We start from the raw sequence: 23,351 nt of genomic DNA on the forward strand, positions 1-23,351 counted from the left end.
TGACAGAGGGACCGTCTGTGATGGTGAAGACAAAAGGAACAGATATTCTCTGTATGGACTCTAGAAAGGTGTTGGGTTCCGTCCAGTGTGACATTCTCGCCGATAAACTAGGGAGGCCTGGGCCAGGCCGTAGTGCAGGTGGGCGAAAACCCCGCCTGGGAGAAAGGCTGCCCTCAGGGTGGGGGTTGTGTGTCCTTTCTAGACTGTGCCAGACCTGGTTCGGTGCGCTCGCCTTGAATTGTGTTTGGCCGCGCTTTGTACTTGATAGGCTGCCATCAGAAATACTTTTGAAAACCAGATGAGTCCAAGTGGGGAGCAGAGTAAGTAGCCACGTCTTTAAACGCTGTGGGACCAGACCCAAGATAAAGAAAGACTGACTTGAATTCATATGTAGCGCACAAAGACCTGGGCACCAGAAGGAAACTGAGTGAATGCCACATAAGAAGGATGCTGCTGTCACAGTTTCGTGGAACGTAAAAATGAGACCCACAGAATTTTGGAGCTGGAAGGGCTTTGGGGTCACTGTGCCTGTCTTCCTCATTTTGCAGGAGGCTCCAGCCCAGGGAGGAAGTGGCTGCACAGCCAGTCGATGGCAGGGCCTGGGCGAGAACTCCCCGTTCAGCATTCTTTTTACAACACACTGTCCTGCTGCCTTTTTAAAAATAACTTCCTCGAGGCATATTTTACACGTGATGTAATTTACCCCCTTTCAGCGCACCGTGCAATGATCCGTTTTAGTAAACTTACCCAGCTGTGCGACCATCACCACCAATCAGTTTTGCAACGTTGTCATCACCGCAGTATGATTCTTTGTGCCTTTAACCTCCAATTCCTGCCACCCACCCACGCCCCACCTCAGTCCCAGGCACCCACCATAAAGTTGTCCTCCCGGGTTGTTCTAGATCCCACTGTACGAGAGGGACCTTCTCTCTCTGCAGACTTGCCTTTTCTGGACACGTCACGGAAATGCAGTCCTACAGTGTATGGTCGCTTGTGTCTGGCTTCCTTCACCTGACGTCCCGTGTTCGAGGCCCATCCATGTCATAGCATCCCGTGTAGAGGAAGTCATTCATCCCTTTTCAATGCCAAGCAGCCACGTAGTGCTCCGCTATGTCACATTCTGTGTGTCCACTCACCCGTGGGTGGACATTGAGGTTGTGTCCACTCAGGGGTGATTCTGAGTAACGCTGCTGGTGGCATTCGTGTGTCACTTCATGTGTCACTCTGTGCTTTTGAAGTTCATTAACTCTTCTCCCTGAAACTGGGGATTAATTTTCTGTCTGATGTGGCCTGTTCCCCTACCCTCTGTCTCCAGATTTGGACAATAGAGCTCCCCAGACAGTGACCAGAGTAGCTACTACTGTTCTCATAAAGAGCCCTCGGGGGTTAAAGGGCCCAGAGGAGAAAAGGCTTGTTGATCTAATAACAGGCTTTCATTCTGCGATGGCTTATGAGAACCCATTAGCCAAATGCCCTCCATCTTCACAAAACAGAAATGAGAGGAAGTGGATGTAAAGTTTGGTGACAAACGCTTCAGGTGGGTGTGAAAGGATGTGTTTTATATGGCAGTGGATGCTATGAAGTTAGTTTGTAATACCCTAAACAAAGCCCATGTGATTTCCTCTAAGGGAAATCACATTTGAGTTGTCTGTGGTTCCCGCAGTGACCTATGAGACTGGCTGTTACCCCTCTCCAGTCCAATGGAGAATACTAGTCCAATGGAAAAATACTAGTGAGCAGAATTCAATAAGAGGATTTTATATCATGACAAAGTGGGATTTATTACTGGAATGCAAAAATGGTTCGTGAAAATTGGTCAAAGTAATACACCACATTAACAGAATGAAGAGGGGAAAGCATCGTCTCAATTGAGGCAGAAAAAGCATTTGGCAAAATTCAACACCCCTTTGTATAGAAACACTCAACAAACTATGAATAGAAGGAAAGCACCTCAACATAATAAAGATCACATATGAAGAGCCCACAGCCAACAGCATACTCGATGCTAAAAGACTGACACCTTTTGTCTAAGATCAAGAACATGAAAACGATGCCTGGTTTCACTACTTTTATTCATCATAGTACTAGGAGTCCCTGCCAGAACAAGTATGCAAGAAAATAAATAAAAGGCGTGTAAGGTAGAAAGGAAGAAGTAAAATGAATTCTGCTCATAGGTAGGATGATCTTTTATGTTAAAAAAAAACCCCTGCAGATCACACACACACACACACATACACAAACTGTTCAAACTAGTAAATTAATTCAGCAAAGCTGCAGGTTACAAAATCAACACAAAACTTAGTTTTGTTTCTATGCACTGACAAGAAACAGTCCAAAAAGAATATTAAGAAAACAACTGTATATATAATAGCATTAAAAAGAATAAATATTTAGGAATAAATAAGGAATTGAAAGACTTGTACACTGATACCTATAAAGCATTGCTGCAAGAAATTAAAGACACAACTAAATGGAAATTAATCCTGTGTTCATGGATTGGTAGACAACATTGTCAAGGTGTAAGCACTACCCAAATGATCTACAAGTTCAATGCTATCCCTATAAAAATCCCCCCAATTTTTTTCTAGAAATGGAAAAATCCATCCTAAAATCCATGTGGAACTTCAAGAGACCCTGAATAGCCAAAACAATATTGCAAAAGAAGAAAAAAGTTGGAAGTCTTACACTTCCCTGATTTCAAAACTTACTACAAAGCTACAGTAATCAAAACAGTGTGGTACTGGCACAGGGACAGCCATATAAGCCAATGGAATAGAATAGAGATCCCAGGAATACATCCAATGATTTCAGACAAAGGTGCCAAGACCATGCGATGGGTAAAGAATAGTTTTTTTCAATAAATGATGCTGGGAGAACTGGATAACCACATGCAAAAGAAGGAAGTGGACCTTACTTTACGCTATATAAAAATTTACTAAAAATGGCTCTGGCTGGTGTGGCTCAGTGGATTGAGCACTGGCCTATGAACCAAAGGGTTGCCAGTTCAATTCCCAATCAGGGCACATGCCTAGGTTGCAGGCCAGGTCCCCACTAGTGGGCACATGAGAGGCAACCACACATTGATATTTCTCTCCCTCCTTTCCCCTCTCTCTAAAATTAAATAAATAAAATCTTTTAAAAATTTACTAAAAATGGATCAAAGACCTAAACACAAGGGCTAAAACTATTATTAAAAAGAGCTAAAACCATTGTTTTGTCTTAGACAAAAACATAGGGGAAAAGCTTTGTGACATTAGATTTCTCAGATATGATACCAAAAGCACAAGCAACGATATAAAAATTAGATCAATTAGACTACATCCAAATAAAAACTTTTGTATATCAAAAGACATAATCAACAGTTTGGAAAGGCAATCTATGGATATAATTAAAATATTTATAAGTAATATACCTGATAAGGGGTTAATATCCAGAATACATAAAGACCTACAACTTAATAATAATTAAAAAAAAAACACAATAAAAAATAGCAAAGAACTTAAATAGACATTTCTCCAAAGAAGATATACAAATGACCAACCAGTCTATGAAAAGGTTCTCAATCTCAGTAATCTTTAGGGAAATCCAAAGTACTTCACATCCAATTAGAATGGCTGTTTAAAAAAAAAAAAGAACAACAGAAAATAACAAGGGTTGCCATGGCTGTGGGGACATTGGAACTCTTCTGCACTGTTGGTGGGAATGTAAAATAGTATGAGCACCATGGAGAAAGGTGTAATGGCTCATCAAAAAATTAAGGAGAGAATTACTGTATGATCTAGCAGTCCTGTAATACTGCTAGGTATATCCAAAAGAAAGCAGGAACTTAAAGATGTATCTGTACCTGGCCATATGCCAATGCCATGGTCATAATGGCATTATTTTTTTAAAAGATTTTATTTATTTATTTTTAGGGAGGGAAGAGGGGGAGAGAGAGAGAGAGAGAGAGAAGAGAAACATCAATGTGCGGTTGCTGGGGGTTATGGCCTGCAACCCAGGAATGTACCGTAGCTGGGAATCGAACCTGGGACACTTTGGTTCCCAGCCTGTGCTCAATCCACTGAGCTACGCCAGCCAGGGCTCCATAATGGCATTATTCACCATAGTCGAAAAGTGGAAGCAACCCAGGCATCCACCAGCGGATGAGTGGATAAACCAAACATGTTACATACAAGAAATGTGATGCTATTTAGCTCTGAAAGGGAAATAAGTGCTGATGCATGCGCCAACGTGGATGAAACTTGAAGACATTGCACTAAGGGACACGAGCTGGTCACAAAGAGACAAACTGTGTGATTCAACTTGCAGGGGGTCCCTAGAGCCGTGTGCTTCCTGCAGACTCGAAGTGGAGTGGGGTTGCCGGGACCTGCGGGCGGCAGGAATGGGAGCTCTCGTTCAGTGGGTACAGAGTTCAAGTTTCGAGAGATGAAACATTTTCTGGGGGTGGACGGTGGTGATGGTTACACAACAATGGGAATGTCCTGAAGGCCACTGCACTGTGCACTTAAAAATGGGTAAAATGGTACATTCTATGTTATGTAGTATATTACAATTTTTTAATTTAAGAAATTTTTTAAAGACCTCTGAAAGGATAGACCGCATGATCCCATTGATTTAAGGTGCAGAAATGAGCCAGTGGTGTTAGGTGCCAGGAGAGTGGTAGCCCTTGAGAGAAGAGAGTTCGTTTCTCTAGGAAAGAGGCACTAACCTCTGTGATCCGTGCATCTTTCTATACAAATGTCACACCTCAGAACATGGTCCAGTAATGCAGTTCAGAAACCCCATAGCAGACTACAGAATGAGAACCTCCACATTTAAAAAGCCCCTCTTCCAAGTTTTCTTAAAAAATAATTTATTAATTTTTAGAGAGAGGGGAAGGGAGGAGGAAGGGAGGGAGAGAAACACGGATGGTTGCCTCTTGCACGTGCCCCCACCGGGCACCTGGCCTGCAACCCGGACACGTGCCTTGACAGGGCATCAAACCAGTGACCCTGGGGGATGCCCAACCCAATGAGCCAGACCAATCAGGGCCCAAGCTTTTCTTAAGAACACTGGAGTTTGGAAATCTTTGCTAAAGGAAGGGGAGTAGGTACATAGGCTCCCTTTGCCCAAGAATTCTTCCAGCTCTACGCTTACAAAAGGACTTCTCACTTTCCTCGAACCGTTTACCTTCTGTTAGGAAACTGCCTGTCTTCCTCCAGGTGCTGAGAAAGAGCTCTAAGACCCATGACATACAGAGACGTATAGTTAACATGTTCATTTACAAATATAATTGCTTCTCATTTGTCCTACGTACTCTAACTGGTGAATGGTTATTAGATATATTAGGAATATATGTTGGAAGAGCTCCATATTGCATTGAGCCCCGCCCTTGTACACGGCAGGTGCTAGGACCTGAAGGAATTCAGGCAGCTTCAGTCGGAGGTAAGGCATCACACCCACGCCGTGGGGCGTGGCACAGTGGAAGCAGGTACAGAAAAGCCAGTTCTCCCACATGTGAGCTCCGCAGACTCCATTTCAGTTCTCTCCATCTGTCTCCAAGACTTGGGCAGCGTGTTAGGCTGAAAACATGTTTCTCGCAAAGGCTTTTATGGAAGGAGCCAATCAGGGCCTTGGGGAAGCCCTTGGAGGTCTTCTTGGAGGAGGTGGGCTGCCAGGAGGAGGAGGAGGAAATGTTAGAGGGCTAGTTGGGGGGATTGTGAATATGATCAGCGAGGCTGCAGCAGCTCAGTACACCCCGGAACCGCCCCCCACCCAGCAGCACTTTGCCAACGTGGAGGCCCACGAGAGCGAGGAAGTCCGGCGGTTTCGGCACCAATTTGCCCAGCTGGCGGGACCGGACATGGAGGTGGGTGCCACCGACCTCATGAACATCCTCAACAAAATCCTTTCCAAGCACAAGGACCTGAAGACCGACGGCTTCAGCCTGGACACCTGCCGGAGCATCGTGTCCGTCATGGACAACGACACGAACGGGAAGCTGGGCTTTGAGGAGTTCAAGTACCTGTGGAACAATCTGAAGAAGTGGCAGTGCGTGTACAAGCAGTACGACCAGGACCGTGCCGGGTCCCTGAGAAGTTCTCAGCTGCGCGGGGCCCTGCAGGCAGCCGGCTTCCAGCTCCACGAGCAGCTCTACCCGGTGATCCTCCGCCGGTACACCGACGACGACGGCAGCATGGATTTTAACAACTTCATCAGCTGCCTGGTCCGCCTGGACGCCATGTTCCGTGCCTTCAGGTCCCTGGACAGGGATGCCGATGGGCAGATTCAGGTGTCCATCCAAGAGTGGCTGCAGCTGACCATGTATTCCTGAGCGGGCCACGAGGAGGCCAGGATGGCCAAAAGCCACGCCTGGCCGTCTGCATCGCCGCTGATATACCCCGGCTCCCATGGCTGTTGTCTCCCGGCCCCCTCTTCCCACACCCCCACCGACGTCTGGACTCGTGCCCGCTTTTTACTGCTTAATTAAAACGGAGTTGCCATGAGAAATGTTGTGGGTGGTATGTGTAGCTGCTGTTGGAGATGCTGGGCTTGCATGGACTTCTAGATGTGATGAGGGTGCAGGGCGGGGCTGTGAGAGACTGGGTTTGCCTAGGTTATTGCTCGGTTAGTGGATGGATACCAAGGAGCAGGGTATTTGTTGTTGTTGTTACGAGTAAAAATTCGAGGGAAAAAAATTGGAATACTTCCAGAAAGCACTCAGGAGATGCATTTTTCTTTTCCTTCAGAAAGGTGAGAAGGAGGCAAATTCAAAACCTGGTTTTCCTCCTAATTTTACAGCTGATAGTTCCATTAAGGCAAAAGAAAAGTGAAAAATGCTTCCCCGGAATCCTCTTTAACCACATATAGAAACAAGTTCAGGAATGCGGGGGAAGCTGTTGGATCTAAGGGTAGTACTTTTTTTTTCTTCATGGTGGAGCAAGTACCTAAAATTCTAGAGTTCTTTAGGTGTAGGAAGAGCATGTAGCAGTTTTGTTTTGTTTCGCTGTTTGTAAAGAGGGTGCAGGGCCCTGGGGAGTGCCTGGCGGCGGCGAGGATCCGAACGAGTGCTCTGGCACTCTGGCACGCATGTCGTACACACAGGCAGGCGTGCCCAGCTCCTGTCTTGTCTTGCCTTGGAACAGGGAATATTTTTTTTAATTGTTTATGCTGTGTCAGTTGTCCCCACCCCCGCACCCTGTCCACTCCACCCAGCCCCCCTCCCCTCAGGCAACCCCCCCCCATACTGTTGTCTGAGTCCATGGGTCATTTGTATACATTCTTTGGCTCATCCCTTCGCCTTTCATCCACTCTCCCCCTCCCCTGCCCCTCCGACAGCTGTGGGTCTGTTCCACGTGTCCACGCCTCTGTTTCTATTTTGTTCATTCGTTTACTTTGGAACAAGGGATATTTTGGTGGTGGTTGTTCCTCTCTGAAAACCAGGCAGGAGGAGGAAACGTAAACGATGCAAGAAAAAAAGGGAAAAGAGACACTTCCACCAATCCTCATCAGTTCTGTGGTACACAAAGCAGCACCGGGAAATGCACGCCAGCATCTTTGGCTCTGTATGGCAGCGTTCTCCGCCCTGGCCGTCCTCCAGGCTCACTGGGCGGGCGGCCCTTGAGGGGTCCTGATGCCCGAGTCCCACTCCAAATGGTCCACTCGGAATCTTTAAGGGTGGGGTTCAGAGTCTTTTCAAAGCTTCCCAGGGGTTCTAATGAGCAGCCCAGGGTGCTGGCCACGGCTCCAAAGTAAGGCTGTCTCACCGTGTTTTCCAAATGTCTCCCCCGAAACAGCCCCGGCGGGAGAGTCAGCATTGCCAGCGTCCAGAGAAGGGAAGTGGGCCTGCCAAGAAACTGACACCCCCAGCCGGGGTAGCCGTGTTTCTCGTGTGGGTGTGGTCCCTGGTTTGGCTTTATGGTTTTGATTCAGGTGGTGATGGCCAGGCGGGAGGAACCCAGCATCCAGTCTGGTGCGGGAGACTTCGCCAGAGAGGCCGCATCTGCAGGTGCCCCGCTCCCCTGCCCACAGCGGATGGGTTCCCCCGCTCCTGCTTGCCTGGTTTTTGGTCCGTTCCTTCTCTCTCCCAGGCTCCTTGGGAGGCTCCTCCTGAGTTGGAAGATAAATTCCTTCTTTCTTTCTTGACTTCTGTAGAGGAGAGTTGTAACTGGGGAAGTGGTGTGACTGGTTTGTGAACGGCCCTCCGCTGCCTGTGGGAAATCCCCAGTGAAATCAGAAGAAGGTGGCATTGGACACTGTGGTCACCATCATCTCCGTCACATCATGTTTATGAAACCACATGCGTATAACTCTGCACCGAGCGAGCACACGGGCACCCCTACTTTGCTCATGGCATGTGTGCCTCAAGCTAGGCCTGGGCTGCTGCTCAGAGCAGGCGCGGTGGGATGGGCAGGAGTCTGCTGCGGGCCAGCGCAGGTCACCATCAGGGTGTGCGTGGTAGGGTCCACCCACTGATGTGCTCCGCAGGGGGCGTAGGAACGCAGCTCAGAGCGGGGTGGGGAGCTGCCAAGGTGCCTTTCAAGGTCTCGGAACATCGAGGTATAACTTAACCTTTCCACGTGACGGTTGTGGGAAGGGCCGAGTAGCCACACTTTCCCCTTCACCTCCTTGTAAACATTTTATAGACATTGAGACGATTACGTCACACTGCGGGTGCGCGCCTCCCTGTGCGCACGTGCAAAGCCTCCGGAAGTCCCCTGCGGTCTTCTCCTCTCTGTTCTCCTCGGAGAACGGAAGAGTTTGCATATTTACACAAACACATTTGATGTGAATTACTGTTGTATAACACTTCTACAAATAACCTCAGCCTCTGGAGCGGGCGCTGGAACATTCAGTCCGAACTCTGGATTTTCCCCAGCAACCAAATCTTTGGTGTAGAATGAGTAATTAAATTTCTTAGTTTTCATTCCCGTAGTTGGTGTTCTAAAGGCACGGTTTTCAGTGTAAGAAGGGGCATTTGCCAGATACTTTTCTATTTAAATGTTGCCGTTTCGGCATGGGGGAAGACGTAATTGCTTAAAATAAAGGCCTTTGATTCCTGTAACTCCCTCCCGTTATTTTAAAATTTCTAGCATTGAGCACTGCAATCAGTATAGTAAGATGGAAATAATATTCATTGATACAAAAAAATATGTGAAATTGCACCCTCTCCAACTTTATAATCTTAAAATGCCCCGTATGATTTTGAAAACCACCTTCATCTCGATGTCATCCATGGAATCCTGAGACCTGTCGCAGGAGGAAGTGCTGGGTGCTGTGTACCTATGAACAGCAAATCTCCAAAAATATTCAGCATTTCTACGTTATTTTAAAACCACCACTTTGAAAATAGTTTTTGAGTTGCGCTGGCCGGTGTGGCTCCGTTGGTTGGAGTGTCGTCTCATAACCGAAAGGCCATGGATTAAACTTCCGGTTAGGGCACATACCCAGGTTGCCACTGGATCCCCAGGCCGGGCACCGGTGAATGCAGCCTCGCTCTCCCTGGCTCTGGGCGCCCTTGATCCATCCTGGAGTAAGCACTCAGGAGGCAACCAATCAGAGCTTCCCTCTCACATCCACATTTCCATGTCTCCCTTCCTCTCTCTACTCTCCCTACCTTCCTTTCTTAAAAAAAAAATAGAATAAAATATTTGGGGGGGGGTAATAGTCCATATATTTTATAAGTTCATCTATATAGCAACCTCAGTCAGAAATCTCATCAAGTAGCATTGCATAACTAATCCGTAGTGCGGCCTTGAAAATATTTGTGGGTGTACCTGTTGATCTTGAAATGCTGTTAGGAGGACTTACTTCCAATGCTTACTTGTAATGCTAAGTGGATAAAACAACTTAACTCCTAGAAAATTGGTAATACAATTGCCTCCCTGGGTAGAAATATACTCGTAAGGAATATTCAGAATATTCAGAGTACCTCTTCCCTGACTCTCCTGGATAGCTGAGAGTTTATTGTATTTGGATAGTAAAACTCCTTTGGATCTCTAGAGCATCTTCAAAGACTCAAAGTCCTTTCCTCTCGCTGCATAGTCCCAGTCCAGCCTGATCTGTGTGGGGATCACACTGTACTGATGCCAAACATCTGTTCGTCCTGCAGTCCCGCCCTAGCGCTGTTGTTGCTACCAGTTCCCTGCTTATCTGGGAACTCATCGCTTGCCTGATGCTGCTGCCAAAATGATTCTGACACCTGGGATTGTAGTCCTAATGCTGTTTTTGGTTCTCTCGCTCGCTTCCTCCCTCCTCCTTCTTGTTGTCATCCTTTCCCTTCATCTCCCCATCTCCTTTCTTGCTCCTCCCCTCCTTTCCTCCTCTCTTCCTTCTGCCCCTCCCTCCTCCCCTGTCTCGCCCCTCTCTCCCTCTCTCCCTCCCTTCCTTCTGGCCACTCCCTCCCCTCACAGTTCCTGTCTAGGTGAGTGGTTCCTGTGCAGGAAAGGGCGGCGCTCGGCCAGCCAGGGTTGGAATGACCAACCCCTTCTCCTGCGTGCCGCGACGGAATACCTCCTGGCTGTACGGGTCCTGGTATCATCCTGGTTAGGCTTAGTTTCCAGAGGCTGAGGCATGCCGGATCTTCTGGGGTCTGCGGTCAATCACCAAGGAGCCGCTGCAGCTGCTCGGGTTGGCCCCCTTGCTGCTGGTTTATTGCAGGTAGAGGGTTGCTTAATGACCCTTTAGTGACCCGTTGGTGTCGGCCACCATGGCAGGGCCACTGTCAGTGGTGGAGGGGACACTTTGGCCCCACCTGGAATGCAGGTCCTAGATCCTGCCTGCCAGAGGGGCTCAGGGCACCGCAGGGCCCCTCTCAACGAGCCTCAGCGATAAGAGGTTTGCATTTGCCGCTAAACAGAAATACCCTCTTCTTCCCTTTGAACTGGGAGTGGGTGGGCCACCTGCCTGCTGTCCCGCCTCCCTTTTCTCCAGGTGGACTCCGTGCACGATGATGTGGAGCTGCGTGGCATCCCCGAGCGTCCCCTTGAGGGCTGGGGTCCCCCTCCTGTCCCTGCTAATCGATGTCTCCCATCCCCCCGCAGAACAACGACGGCAGCATCGACTTCCGGGAGTACGTGATCGGCCTGGCCGTGCTGTGCAACCCCGCCAACACCGAGGAGATCATCCAGGTGGCGTTCAAGGTACCGTCGGCCCCACGGCGAGCACTGGGGTCTGCCTCGTCAACCAGTGTTGACTCTGAGTGTGTCACGTGAAAGTCGGTGAACCCGCCACACCAGTTTACAGGTCCGCTGTGACAGGTATTCCAGGGTAGGGCGGTTAAGACAATTGATGCCGAGAGGAAGGGAAACACAGGCACCAGTTTGAGGGGAAAGGCATCTGGAAGCGGCCCAGGCCACCGCACCAACATCCAAAAAGCAGGTGATTTCACAAATCAGCTTAAAATAGTCTCTCTGTCCTGCCTCCCCAGTTCCAAGCCCTGAAGTGAGGTTTATAAATAAATGTCACCTGTCACTAGACATCCTAGGTCAACATGTGGGAAGTCCTGGTCTGTCCATCCATCCACGCTGTGCGTGTCCGGGGTGGTCCTGGAGGTATTTTCCTGGTGGAGTTCAGTTTGTGGTGGTGGTTGCAGGTGAATTCCATCAAAAGTGCCCCCAGCGCCCACCCTCTATGCTTCCCTGTAGGATACCATGGGAAAATGCCACATATTTTCACAGCAGTACTGGGGGGGCGGATGAATGAGACCGTGGCCCCAGCCCCCAGCAGAACCTGACGGAGGGTTGGATTAGGGGGAGCCCGATTTTGTGCACCACTCACACGTGCAGAAAGAGGGTGAAGAACACATCCCCAAAGTGTGTTTCCGGTTCTTCTGCGTGGAAAGGTGCTTCTTCCAATTAGTGCTGGAACGGGGTGCTCCCTTCAGCACCCTAATCTTGTACGGTCCGCTCTTGAGTAAAACAAGACCCCGTCTCCCTCTCATCCCATCTTGCGGTGGCTACGGGTCTGCTCCTTCAGCCTGTGCTGGGCTCCGTGCTCTGTCCCCCCACGAGCAGCTGGAGGGCCTTCTCACTCCCGTCTCCTCCTCTCGTTTCCTCCTGGTTTTCTCTGAGAAGACGACCCCCCCAGGACCCCATGTTTCCCCCCCTATTATCTAGCCAGAGTCACCCTTTCAGAGCCCCTTCTCACGCCGTGGGGACCAGCAGGGACAGCCGCAGGAATGTCCGAGCCTTCTGTCCTTGGCCCAGAAGTCCCCCGGTTTAATTTCTGATGTCAGGCCGGTTTGCACCGAGTTAACTGTGAGGCCTGGGAAGCACCCACGTGGTTGATGGTTAGCAGATGGTGAGGAGACGAGGCCCGGAACTTCGTCCAAGTCGAAAACTTTTGGCTTTCACAGCCCTATTCATCTTAAAACCTAAAATTAGCCCCGTGGCTCACCCATCCCGACCCAGATACGTCTGTTTGTCTGGGGATCGTACGTGTAATGATACGTTGAGCTGGGCGACTGTGCACTTGGGGTTGACCGATGAAAGGCCTGATCGAAACCGCGGCCTTCGATCCCGGTAATGACTGTTTTTAAAGATGCCTTGAGGTCCTGTCTAGCCCGGACCTTGGTTTGGGGACAGAGTGAGGGGAGGAGGGCCTAGAACTGTAATTAGCTCTTTTTTTTTTCAGGAAGGCAAGGGCCATGCTTTATCTCGGTTATTTTTGGACCTTCTCGGACGTGTTGGAAACTATTTCGGCATACTTTGTATGTGTGTATGCAGGTATATGTGTACCTATGCGCATACATGCATGGGTGTGTGTGATATCTATTCACATGCTTTCATGTGGGCAGCGTGTCACCATTCATGCTCCATCTTTGACCTCATTCCGTCCTCATGGCGGCCCCTGGAGGAAGAATACCAGCCGGAGACCCTCGGCTGCAGCGGTGGGCATGGGCTCCGGCCGAGGAGCCAGTTGTGAGGGCAAGGGGTGGGCTCCGGGGCCTCCAGTGGGAAGGAGCCAGTCCCGCTCTGTCCCTGGCTCCCATGGCAGGGCGGGCCCGGATGGTCGTGGGCCACGGCTTGGGAAAGACAGGATGTTTTGATTCGGTGTCTGACGGAGCTCTGTGTCATGGGGAGACAGCACTCCCCAAAGGCAACTTGGGTGCTAAACTCTCCACCAGAGCCTGGGATTTCTGTTAGATCTGGAGACTGCGTTAGCAGGGAGACCGTCGGGAATGATGAGTCATTGAGGGGAAACTGGGTGTTTCAGGGAAGGGAGCAGAGCAGTCTGGGGGTGTGACGAAGGACAGATGGAGAAGTGGAAGTCCCCAACAGGGACCTGTGGACACGTGAAGGGAGCTTACCATGGAAGGGAGAGCCACCAAAGACCAAACGTGGTGGCAGTGTGGACTGTGAGTGGGGGCGGGTGAGAGCTGTGCAGGGCAGGAGGCCTTGGGAGGGAGCTCGGAGCTTGCGGAGGGCAGTGGGACCGGACCCTGGCTCCTGGCAGCCGCGCTGTCCAGCCTCTGGCCGGGAAGGAGCCCCGGGGCTGCAGCTGGGGAAAACAAATGTGCATCCCCTTTCCGCTCTCCTGCTGTCTCAGCCGCCGGAGGGGCCGAGCAGTGGGAAAAGGAGTAGAAGTCAGTGCTGTCTCAGCCTCAGGCAGCAAATCACAACTTCCGGTGCCGTTTTTCTCCCCCCGCCCTAACGGACAGTTACTGCACCACGCTCCTCCATTTGCCTTCTGCTCATTTCACAGTTACCACACCGTACCCAGTGTCTGGGGTTGTTTCTTGTTTTTGATCATCTGTTTGGTCAGAAGTAGATGCCGTAACAGCAGGACCCCTAGATACTGTCTGCCTGGATACGGGCCCCAGCTCTGCTGCTTATGAGGGGCGTGACGTTGGGAACGTCACCTGACTCCCCTGTGCCTCAGCCGTCTGGCCTGGACAACGGGGTCAAGGATGGCACCGGCCGCACCCGAGACTGCGGTGAGGGCTGAACGAGTTCACGCGTGCACAGTGATTTGAATACTTTTGATCAGTGCTTGCACAGAGCAGGTGCTTCTATCATGAAAACATTTGAATGCCCGGGAGAGGATTTTGAACATGGGATATTAATTATCCATCGGCCATTCTGTCCTGCTGCCAGACTTAAAAAATCCTTCCACTCTGTCACTGCTGGCCTCTACCTGACATGCGTCCTGTCTTTGCTTCCTTGTGACGTCTTCCCGTCCTGCGTCCCTCCTGCTTCTCCACCCCAGACCCTCACTTGCTTTTCCTGTCTCTAGTTTTATTAACCTTCTGCCCCCAATCCCTCCGCCATGCTCTGCTGCGAAGAGTTCCCTCGGTTCCCATGAGATCACAACCCCCCCCCCCCCCCCCCCGCAACCGTCATAATCCCACAGGGCCGGTGAAGTGTTCTGTTTCCATCGTGGTCTCCTGACCTGAGCCCCCGCACAGCCGCCGGCCAGTCCTTGTACGTTCCGGGGATCTCCCCCTGTAGCTTCTGAGACCAGCTCACATGTGACCTCCCCTGCCCGGCCTTCCCTGACCTCTCCGGGTAGGAGTCACCTTTTTTTCCTGCACAGGACTCCCGTGCCCCGTGTCCTTTGTCCTTTCCACCGTGGTAACCCCTATTTTCACTCTGTCTGTTTCCACCACTGATCCAGAAGGCTTGTGAGGGCAGCAGACACCCTGCTTTCTCCACGAGCCATCCCTGGCCCTGCCGCAGGGAATGTTCCAGTGATTGGAGAGTGTGTTGCCCCAGATCAGTCCATGCCAGCGCCGCTGTGAGGGAGCCCAGTCTTACCTTTCCTTCTGTTTCCTGCAGCTCTTTGACGTCGACGAGGATGGCTACATCACAGAGGAAGAGTTTTCCACCATCCTTCAGGCTTCCCTTGGGGTGCCCGACCTTGACGTCTCCGGCCTCTTCAAGGAAATAGCCCAGGGGGACTCAGTGTCCTACGGTGAGTGGGCAGTTTGGCCCCTGACCCGGCTGGCAAGAGAGTGTCCAGACGATGGGCTGGCTCTTGCACAAGAATGCCGTTGCCCTCCACTAATTATATTAACAGCGGAAATAGCAATAACGACAATGACGATAGTGAAATAGCTGTGGTGGTGTCCTGGCGGTAGCTAATTACTGAGGACTCACCTCACGCTAAGGACTCTTCTGAACATTCTATGTCTGTCGACTCATTTGTTCCTTACAGCAAGCCTTAATCGGTGCTCCTTATTATTCTTATTCTACTACTGAGATGCAAAGAATTTCAGTAAGTCACCTGAGGTCGCCCAGCTAGAGAATGTCGGAACCAGGACGGGTGCCTGGAGGACCAGGCCCGTCCGGCTTCAGAGCCCGCCCCGTGGACCTCCACGCCTCAGTGCCTCTCGCATCTCTCAGACCTGCTGCCCCTTTTCCTTTCGGCCGTCAGCGTGGCCGGGCAGCACTGAGCACGTTCCCCCGGCTGGGCGGTGCCCACAGTCGAGAGGTGTGGGCTGGGGACCGGCCAGCACAGGAGCAGCCCAGCCACCTGTTATGTTCACTGTTAGCAGCAGAAGTCAGCTTCCAGGCTCACTGCCCCACGTCACGCCAGGGGCACCCCTGTGGGGGAGGGGCTACCGGGGAGGAAGACCTTACGGCCCAGTGGCAGGTCCATCCATCGGCGACTGACCTTTTTCCCAGTGACTTCAAGACCCCACAGCAGAACACCTCCCACAGGGCAGAGGGGTGGCGCCCCAGCTCCCACACGGTTCACGGTACAGCCGGGGAGAGGCGCACCCCCTTAGGGAGAAGGGAGCGACTCGTTTCCCGGCCTGAGCTTTGATGTGGGCCCAGAGGTCAGGGCAGTTTATGTTCCCCAGTTGCGTCCCTCGGGCTGGCAGAGGGGTCCCCTTGAAGGTCTTTTTCCTTATGGTGTTCAAAGAGTCTCAGCTGAACTTTTATGGGATGGGGAAATGAGATCACATGCTTCTCCTGCTCTCTGTTTTTCATTACTGTTGCTTTGGCTGCTCTTTACTCTATTTTAGGTAATTAAGTGCCATGGGTACTTACTCTATTGAGTTCACTTAAGAACCCAAGAAAGATAGGAAGAGTGGAGGGACAGAGGGAGGAAGGAGGGAGGGAGGAGGAAAGGGAGGGAGGAAATGGGGAAGTATATACTGAGATAAAACTTGGGATTCATGAACCCCATGTACACGCATTCTCCAACCATTTTGCTTTTATACGTAAGACTCTCTATTTTTCTGAACTACCAAATTTTGCGAAACTATTTGGAATAACTATTTTAATGCAAGCTTGTACTAAACATTATCTGTAGGTAGTCATAATTTTGCCTGTTGATTTTAATACATTTTTAAGGAAACCTACGTTACTTGGGAGAGTTCAACCTTTTTCTTATCAGAAATACACGGAATGTCTCCCTTTTCCCGATAGGACACCAGTCATTTGTTTGTTTGTTTGTTTTTACAGAATGTTTGGGATATTTAGGTATTGTTTTATGAAAGAGTAGGTATTGAAATATATCGTGAATGTGACCTTTTAAGTCGTTGAAATGTGGTCATTTAAATTGTTTTCATTCCTGGTTTTCCATTGGCCACGGTAATGCCCAGATTCCACTGAAAGCTAGTTCACAGCACTTCGTCTAGAAGTGAGTTGCTCTTTAGTGCCACTGCTGTCCCCAAAGAGGAGAGAGACCTGGAGCTTTTGAACAGGCCACAGGTCTTGACAGGAAAGCCCTCGTTTTCAGCAGAGTGACTCTCACGCTCCCTGGTCGTAGAGGTCACCTGAGTTCCCTGTGTCTCTGTCCTTGAAACAGGCTCATGAAGATGAACCTCTCTTTTCGATGTTAAGAAATAACAATTCGCAGCTTCCCTGATCTGAAACTGTCCAGTGGACTGCGAATGCAAAATCACGCCGCCGTTGCAAAGAATGACCCGGGCCCAACCCGGTGACTTTCTCGGCACTAAAGACTTGTTTTATCTTCAAGGGCTATTTAGGTCGTCTGAGGGGAAGCAGGCTCTTGGTTATCAGAGGGTTTAAAAAGAAATGCATGGATAGAAATAGGACACTGGATTGAAAATCCTGTTATTATAGATCCACACAGCAAGCCGATTCAAAGACCAGGTCCCCTTTGCTGTAGAAGCTCCATAAACTCTTCTCCACCCAAACAGAGGAGGACAGAAATGTTCAGAATTAGGGGCAGCATCGGCGTTGCAGAAACTCCAGGTTGTTGGAGGCTCGTGGTTCAAACTCTGATGGTTCACTTCCTCAGCCTTCCACGCCTCGACCTCAACACTGGAAATGAAAAGAGGCCAGCTACCCAAAGGACTTGAGATACAATTATTACGTGTCACACACTCTCATTTGTTTTTTATGGATCAAAAGCGAGGGCCCAGCTTTTCTAGACTGTAATAGGGAAAGTCCCAAGGGTGACAGGATTTTCTAAACTTTTTTAATTCCCAAAAATAACAAAAATACAGGAGACGGAATAAAACATAACCACGGAGTGTAGTGGGGTTTTATAAAGTGAACGCTTGTGTAACTGCCACTCGGGTCGAGAAACGGAGCTTGTCGGGGGGTCTGGAAGCCCCTCCCAGCTGCGTCCCCTTCCTCTCTCTCAAAGGGGGGGCCGCTGGGCTGACTCGAAAAGGGGCCACCCCCTTGCTTTACTTTGGCATCTCGCCACGAAAGGACACATTTTTAACATTGCCTTTCAGTTGTCTAGGTTTTTGGAATTGATGCCATAGACTCATATAATAGGTGTTCACGTGTGTCTGTCTGGGTTTTTTCATTCAATGTGGCGGCCTTAAGATTCAGCCGCCTTGTGGCAACACAGCCGTTCGCTCATTTTCGTTGCCTATAGCATAATGTCCCACCGCTATGTCAAAATGCATTTTTCCACTTCTACTGTGGACAAACCTGTGAGCTGTTTCCCTGTTGTTCCAATCGTGAATAACGTTACTGTGGACGGTCCCCTGCATTCTCCCCGGACACAATGTGCACCCATTTCTCTAGGTTCCACACTTGGGCACAGAATTTCTGGGTCACGGAACATGCATGTCTTCAATTAGACTAGATCATGGAACCACTGTCTTCCCAAGCCGTTGTACAAATTTATGAGGGTTGAGTAATAGGATTTTGCAATAAATGATGTTATTAAAGTCACATGTTAATCTGGATCGCGTCAAATGAGGATGGCACTCGATTTATTGGATTTTCGTTTCATCCCTTCTTCTAGAGGAATTTAAGAGGTTCGCCCTGAAGCATCCAGAATATGCGAAGATATTTACAACGTACTTAGAACTCCAGACCAGCCACGTGTTCTCGTTACCCGAGGACGACCGGGCCCCTCCCCCCGTGGCCACGAACAAAGTCAGCCCGGAGAATCACGACGAGAGCCCCTCGGACAAGAAAGATGACTGAGAGCGAGGGTCCCCAGAAAGGAGCCCGGAGTGGCTTTTACTCGACGTAGCGAAGGCGTTGATCGAGAGTGCTGTACATGGGATTTACTGAGTGACGATGATGTATAACATGGAAAGCTTTTTTATAAAAATGGTAGATTTGTATTCAGATGCTTTTATTCACCTGTGTGGATCAAGGAATTTTCATATTCCTCTTTTCTGTTATATTGTGCTGTCCTGATTGGTTTACCGGTGGTAACTAGATTGTTATGAAATTTTCCAGTTTAATTTGCACATCCGAATGAATGAAAGGCTCCCGCGTACGGATGAGCGTTCATCAAAAGGCGCAAGAGTTTTCTAAGGGGTGGGGGGAGGGGGAAGTACTTTTTTTTGTTCTGATTCCTTTCCATGCTGGAAATGAGAATGAAGAGTCTGCGGAGTGCTGCAGAAGTTTACACCTTTACCTGTACAGATTCATTGCGTTCCATGTCCGTGTCAGTGTCTTGGATCACTGACTGAGGTTGGGTTGGAAGGGAGAGCTTCGTTAGTTAGATGAGACTCTTAAAAGCCCCCCTTCTCTCTCGCATGCACCCCTACTGTGGGTCTCCTCCACCACCCGCTGGGGGAACTCACGCCCTTCTGCACGACCTACTGATTTAGAACTCTCTCTCTCTTTTTTTTTTTTTTTACAGACAAGAGCTCTGGCCAAAGGCTAAGGGGGCCTTGGCTTACTGGCCAACGTTACTTAGGTAACGTTGACTGTCTAACGAGAACATGAATTGTCGACCACTGAGTTTGGTTCCCTCTGAGTTGGACAGTGCACGATGTAGCTCTTGCCCAGGAAATGAATCAGACTTGCTCTACTGATAGAACATTAAAATCCAGAACTTGTCTGAAATATCTGCAGGGAACACAGGGAAGATTCCAGAGCTAGGGAATCCAACACCCTAGCCATCCCCCCCCCCCCCACCGTTGGACCCCGGGCAGGAGTCGGGCCGAGGCATCATCCTGAGGTTCATGTCATTTCCTGCTGGGGCCGTTTTTATGGGATGTCACACGTGTGTGCGTGTTGTATCATTTGTGTTTGAAATTTGGAACGAAGGACCAATTTTTTAATATACAAAAACAGTTGGTTCAAATTCTGAGTTTAGTCTTTGAATTGAAACTCTTTGTTTTGGCTGTGTTTCTGAATATAACGGCAATTCACCCCCAAGCTAGCTTTTCAAGGTCATTTTTTTTCGATGTGGAGGGTCTCTGAGAGCGGTTGGAATAACGACTTCAGACTAGTTCTCCTTGCGAAGCACTTAGTGTTCCAAGGTAAAGAGTAAATACATATTTGGATAATTGCTTCCTAAAAACCTTATGAAAGTACAGATAATTGTTTGCTTTTTCTTTTTTCTTTTTTTTTAAAGATTTTATTTATTTATTTTTAGAGAGGGAAGGGAGGGAGATAGAGAGAGAGAGAGAGAGAGAGAGAGAAACATCAATGTGCAGTTGCTGGGGGTCATGGCCTGCAACCCAGGCATGTACCCTGACTGGGAATCGAACCTGCGACACTGGTTCGCAGCCCGCACTCAATCCACTGAGCTACGCCAGCCAGGGCTTGTTTGCTTTTTCATATGTCTTAAAGCTGTTTACACAGAGCATTGAATGAGCTGGAAATGACCGCTTCACTAGGAAAGCACGTTTACAATAGTGTCTGGCCTCCGCGACTGAATGTATTAATAATAATACTCAGGTACCATAATTATTTTTATCATAGGAAAGCCATAGAGTAGCTGTATTAGTCACGACCAAGTAGCATTGAAAACCCAAAGCTTCCTACGAGGCTCTTGTCTTCCTGTTTTCAAATACTGTTTCATGGTCTGGAATTCCACCTCTGCCGATGTCCCGTTCCCGTTGCGTCGTGTCGCTGAGCGAACAGAACTGCTGCGCACAATCTTCGTGATTAAAAAATTCTGGTTTTGCCATTTCGTCTCAGATGTGATGTCTCTTCTTAATGTTGGGGTCTGAATCCGTTTGCCTATTTAGGCCTGGGATGAATCATTTTTTATTGCAGTTAAGCTTTATCAGACATGATTTTACTCTCATGAAAAGCTCAACTTTTAGCCAAAGTGTCAATACTTTGTGTTTAGTATAAAGCAGTTGATTTCTGAAGGGGCAGCCAGAGCGGGGGCGGGGTGGGGGGGGGCAGGTGCTGACCCCACCAGCCCTGAGCCTCAGCGTTACTCCAAACGAGGCCTTCACCTAACCAAGATCTCTCTCTCAAAGGGGCTTTTCTCCTCGCAGGATGTAAAGTAAGGAGCTGCATTTCATTAAATCAGTTAAATGCACCGTGGTTTTATATAATCGTTGGGAAAAAAATAAGTTATTCTTCGAAAGGAGAAATACTAGATCCTGAGACCTATACACCTCCAAATGACCATCAGAAGAGTTCTGCGGAGGGATAAGGACTGCCTGAACGCCACAGACCTGTTGGCCTCTGTCCTGTAATGTATTTCAGTCTCCTCCGCCTCTGCGTTTACGGTCGGAGGTGTGGCGGACGGGGTGGGGGGGGGAGGTGCTGAGCGTGATGGCTGGGGCTGGTATTTCAAAGAGACCGCCTCCCTTTCAGAAGACCTGCGGTCTGCTCTCCTCAGGGGGCACGCGCAGTGCAGATACCGGTCCCCAAGCCCGGAGCTTGCCCCTTGGGACTGACACTAGAGCCCGGTGCCCCGCCCCCCCGACGACTGTTGATTGGCACCCCGAGGGCGGGTGTCCAGTGAGTTGGGACCAGCGAGCTCCTGCCCACAGAGGCGCTCCTGTGTTTGCGGTTTCGCAGCCATCACTGCGGAGGATAAAAACAGGCTGGTGAGAACTCCTCTAGGAAAGCAGACACCCGAGCAGTCCTTTCTTTCTTTTCGGTTCGCTTGGATGAACTTTTTAATTTGGGGAGGAATTGTTATGGCAGAGCATTAAATAAGTGCTATGCTGTGGAATGACGGAGGCGGAGCCCCTCACCCAGCTGTGGATGTAATTCTGATACACACGGCACCTCATTCCCATACACACGGCACCCAGCTTGGTAAGTGGGGCCATAACCTGAAGAACTGCTGCTCTTTTCACCCCATTTAATTACCTCTTCTTTCTAGGTAATTACTCACTCCCAACAAACTTCTCCAGTGTATTGCAGGGCCAGCCGAGTTTGAACAAACTGTCTCCATTATATTTTGTTATACTCTTTTCTAACGTGTCAGCCTGACCATTTTCTCATCATTCTTATAAAATAGTCTATATACATTAGAAAAGCGAAAATGCAGAGAAAAGAATAAACAAAAAAGAAAATCATGTGCATTTTCACTACCCCAAATGCAGTAGGACTAATTTTTGACATATTTTATTTTACTTTTTTTTTTTTTAGATATTCCTACACTCTCAAGAGAACACTATTTGTGGTATTTTATATCCTATTCTTTCACTTACACTAGAACGTTTTCCAATGTCGTTAACATTAATCTGTAAATGTACATTTTAAAACGTGTACCTACTCTCCCTTCAGGGAGCTGTAACATAAAATGTGTAATCATTCTTCTAATAACGAACACGCGAGTTTCGTTTTCATTTTGGGACTATCAAAAACACCCAACTCAATACTCCGTTAGAGTTCATAATTACAAATAGCTTGCTAAGAGGCTTATTTATACTTTCTAAATTCCAAAATGAAAAATTCACTGAAGAGTTTATAATCCCTAAAATTTGTTTCAACTTCATTTAATTACAGGAAAAAAATGGATATTGTCTTAGGTTACACACAGTTTAGTAATGTCCACTTCTTAGTGATTAATGGTCCATGTCTCTTAAAGGTAAGTAAACTTATGTTTTTAAGAATATCTGCCCCTTTGTAAAAGTAACAGAATTCCTAGTTAATACAATAAGGACCAATAATAGTGGGAATAATAGCGACCAACTTGGTGTGCTTACCATGTATCAGACGTTGTGTTAAGGGATCTACAGGCCTGAACTCATTTACACACTCAAGCACGGGTATTGCTTAAAACTATGCTGAAGTCACTCAAGTGGTACAGCTTGGAACGAAACCTAATTTCGTCAGGTTCCAAAGGCCGCATTTCTATTCATTTATATAAAGCAGTGCAGCCGCCTGATCTATAGAACTCACAGGTATTTTTCTCCTTGTGAGTTCTGAACATCAAATTGCCACCTGTCACAGAGCACGGCCTTGACCTTCCCATCTTCTGCTTCTGCCCTCCTATAACTTCTCTCGCTGTACGTACGGAAAGTGCAGTGCCCATTTCAGAGCCCAAACCGGAGCGCACTGCTCCTGTTTTCAAAGCCACCCAGTGCGGTCGGAGAGAACCCCGGTTGCCCTCCCAGGCCCTCCGTGGTCCACCCCCACCTGCGGCCCGGATCTCACCCGGCTCCGCCTCCCTCGAGAAACCAGCACCGGCCTTTCTTTCCCTCAAACAGACTAAAGCCCCCTGCCCCCCCAGCCTCAGGGTCTTTGCACTGCTATTCCCTCTGGAATATTCTTTCCCTAGGATCTTCACCTGGGTTTCTCTTCTTCATTCAGACTTAAAATAAAAGCTTCATGGAGATGTGATTTGCACGCTGTGTGATTCGCCCATTTCAAGTGTACAATTCAGTGATCTCTTAGCATCTTTGGAGGGTTGTGCAACCTTCACATGTAACTTTTTTTTTAAGATTTTATTTATTTTATTTTTAGAGAGGGAAGGGAGGGAGAAAGAGAGAGAGAAACATCAATGTGCGGTTGCTGGGGGCCATGGCCTGCAACCCAGGCATGTGCCCTGACTGGGAATCGAACCTGCGACACTCACATCTAACTTTTTAATTTTTGACTTCCTTCAGATCTCAAGTCAAATGGCATGTCATTGACTAGGAACTCCCCCACTGCCCAATTTTAAAAGCCCACTTTGTCCCTACAGACATTCTCAATCCTGTTACCTTTTTTGGTCCTGCATTTAAACTTCTGTGAAATCATTGGCTTATAGGTTTATTGTCTGTTGTCTCTGGC

General features: G+C 48.8%; 1 protein-coding gene across 2 annotated transcripts in view; it reads left to right on the plus strand.

Annotated features, from left to right (window-relative positions):
• LPCAT2 (lysophosphatidylcholine acyltransferase 2) overlaps positions 1 to 19,442 on the plus strand; it is a 57,867-nt gene extending 38,425 nt beyond the window's left edge. The window contains exons 12-14 of one of the 2 annotated variants that reach the window (XM_028501958.2): positions 11,022 to 11,120; positions 14,757 to 14,892; positions 18,160 to 19,442. In XM_028501958.2, coding sequence (XP_028357759.1) covers positions 11,022 to 11,120; positions 14,757 to 14,892; positions 18,160 to 18,344 — 420 coding nt within the window. In that variant the 3' untranslated portion in view covers positions 18,345 to 19,442. Of the gene's footprint in view, positions 1 to 5,384; positions 5,827 to 11,021; positions 11,121 to 14,756; positions 14,893 to 18,159 lie in introns of those variants that run through there. The other variant, XM_036011851.1, reaches the window with a different exon arrangement.
• The last annotated feature ends 3,909 nt before the right edge of the window (positions 19,443 to 23,351 follow it).

This window comes from Phyllostomus discolor, chromosome 12 (assembly GCF_004126475.2).
Source record: "Phyllostomus discolor isolate MPI-MPIP mPhyDis1 chromosome 12, mPhyDis1.pri.v3, whole genome shotgun sequence".
NCBI classification, from domain to species: Eukaryota; Metazoa; Chordata; class Mammalia; order Chiroptera; family Phyllostomidae; genus Phyllostomus; species Phyllostomus discolor.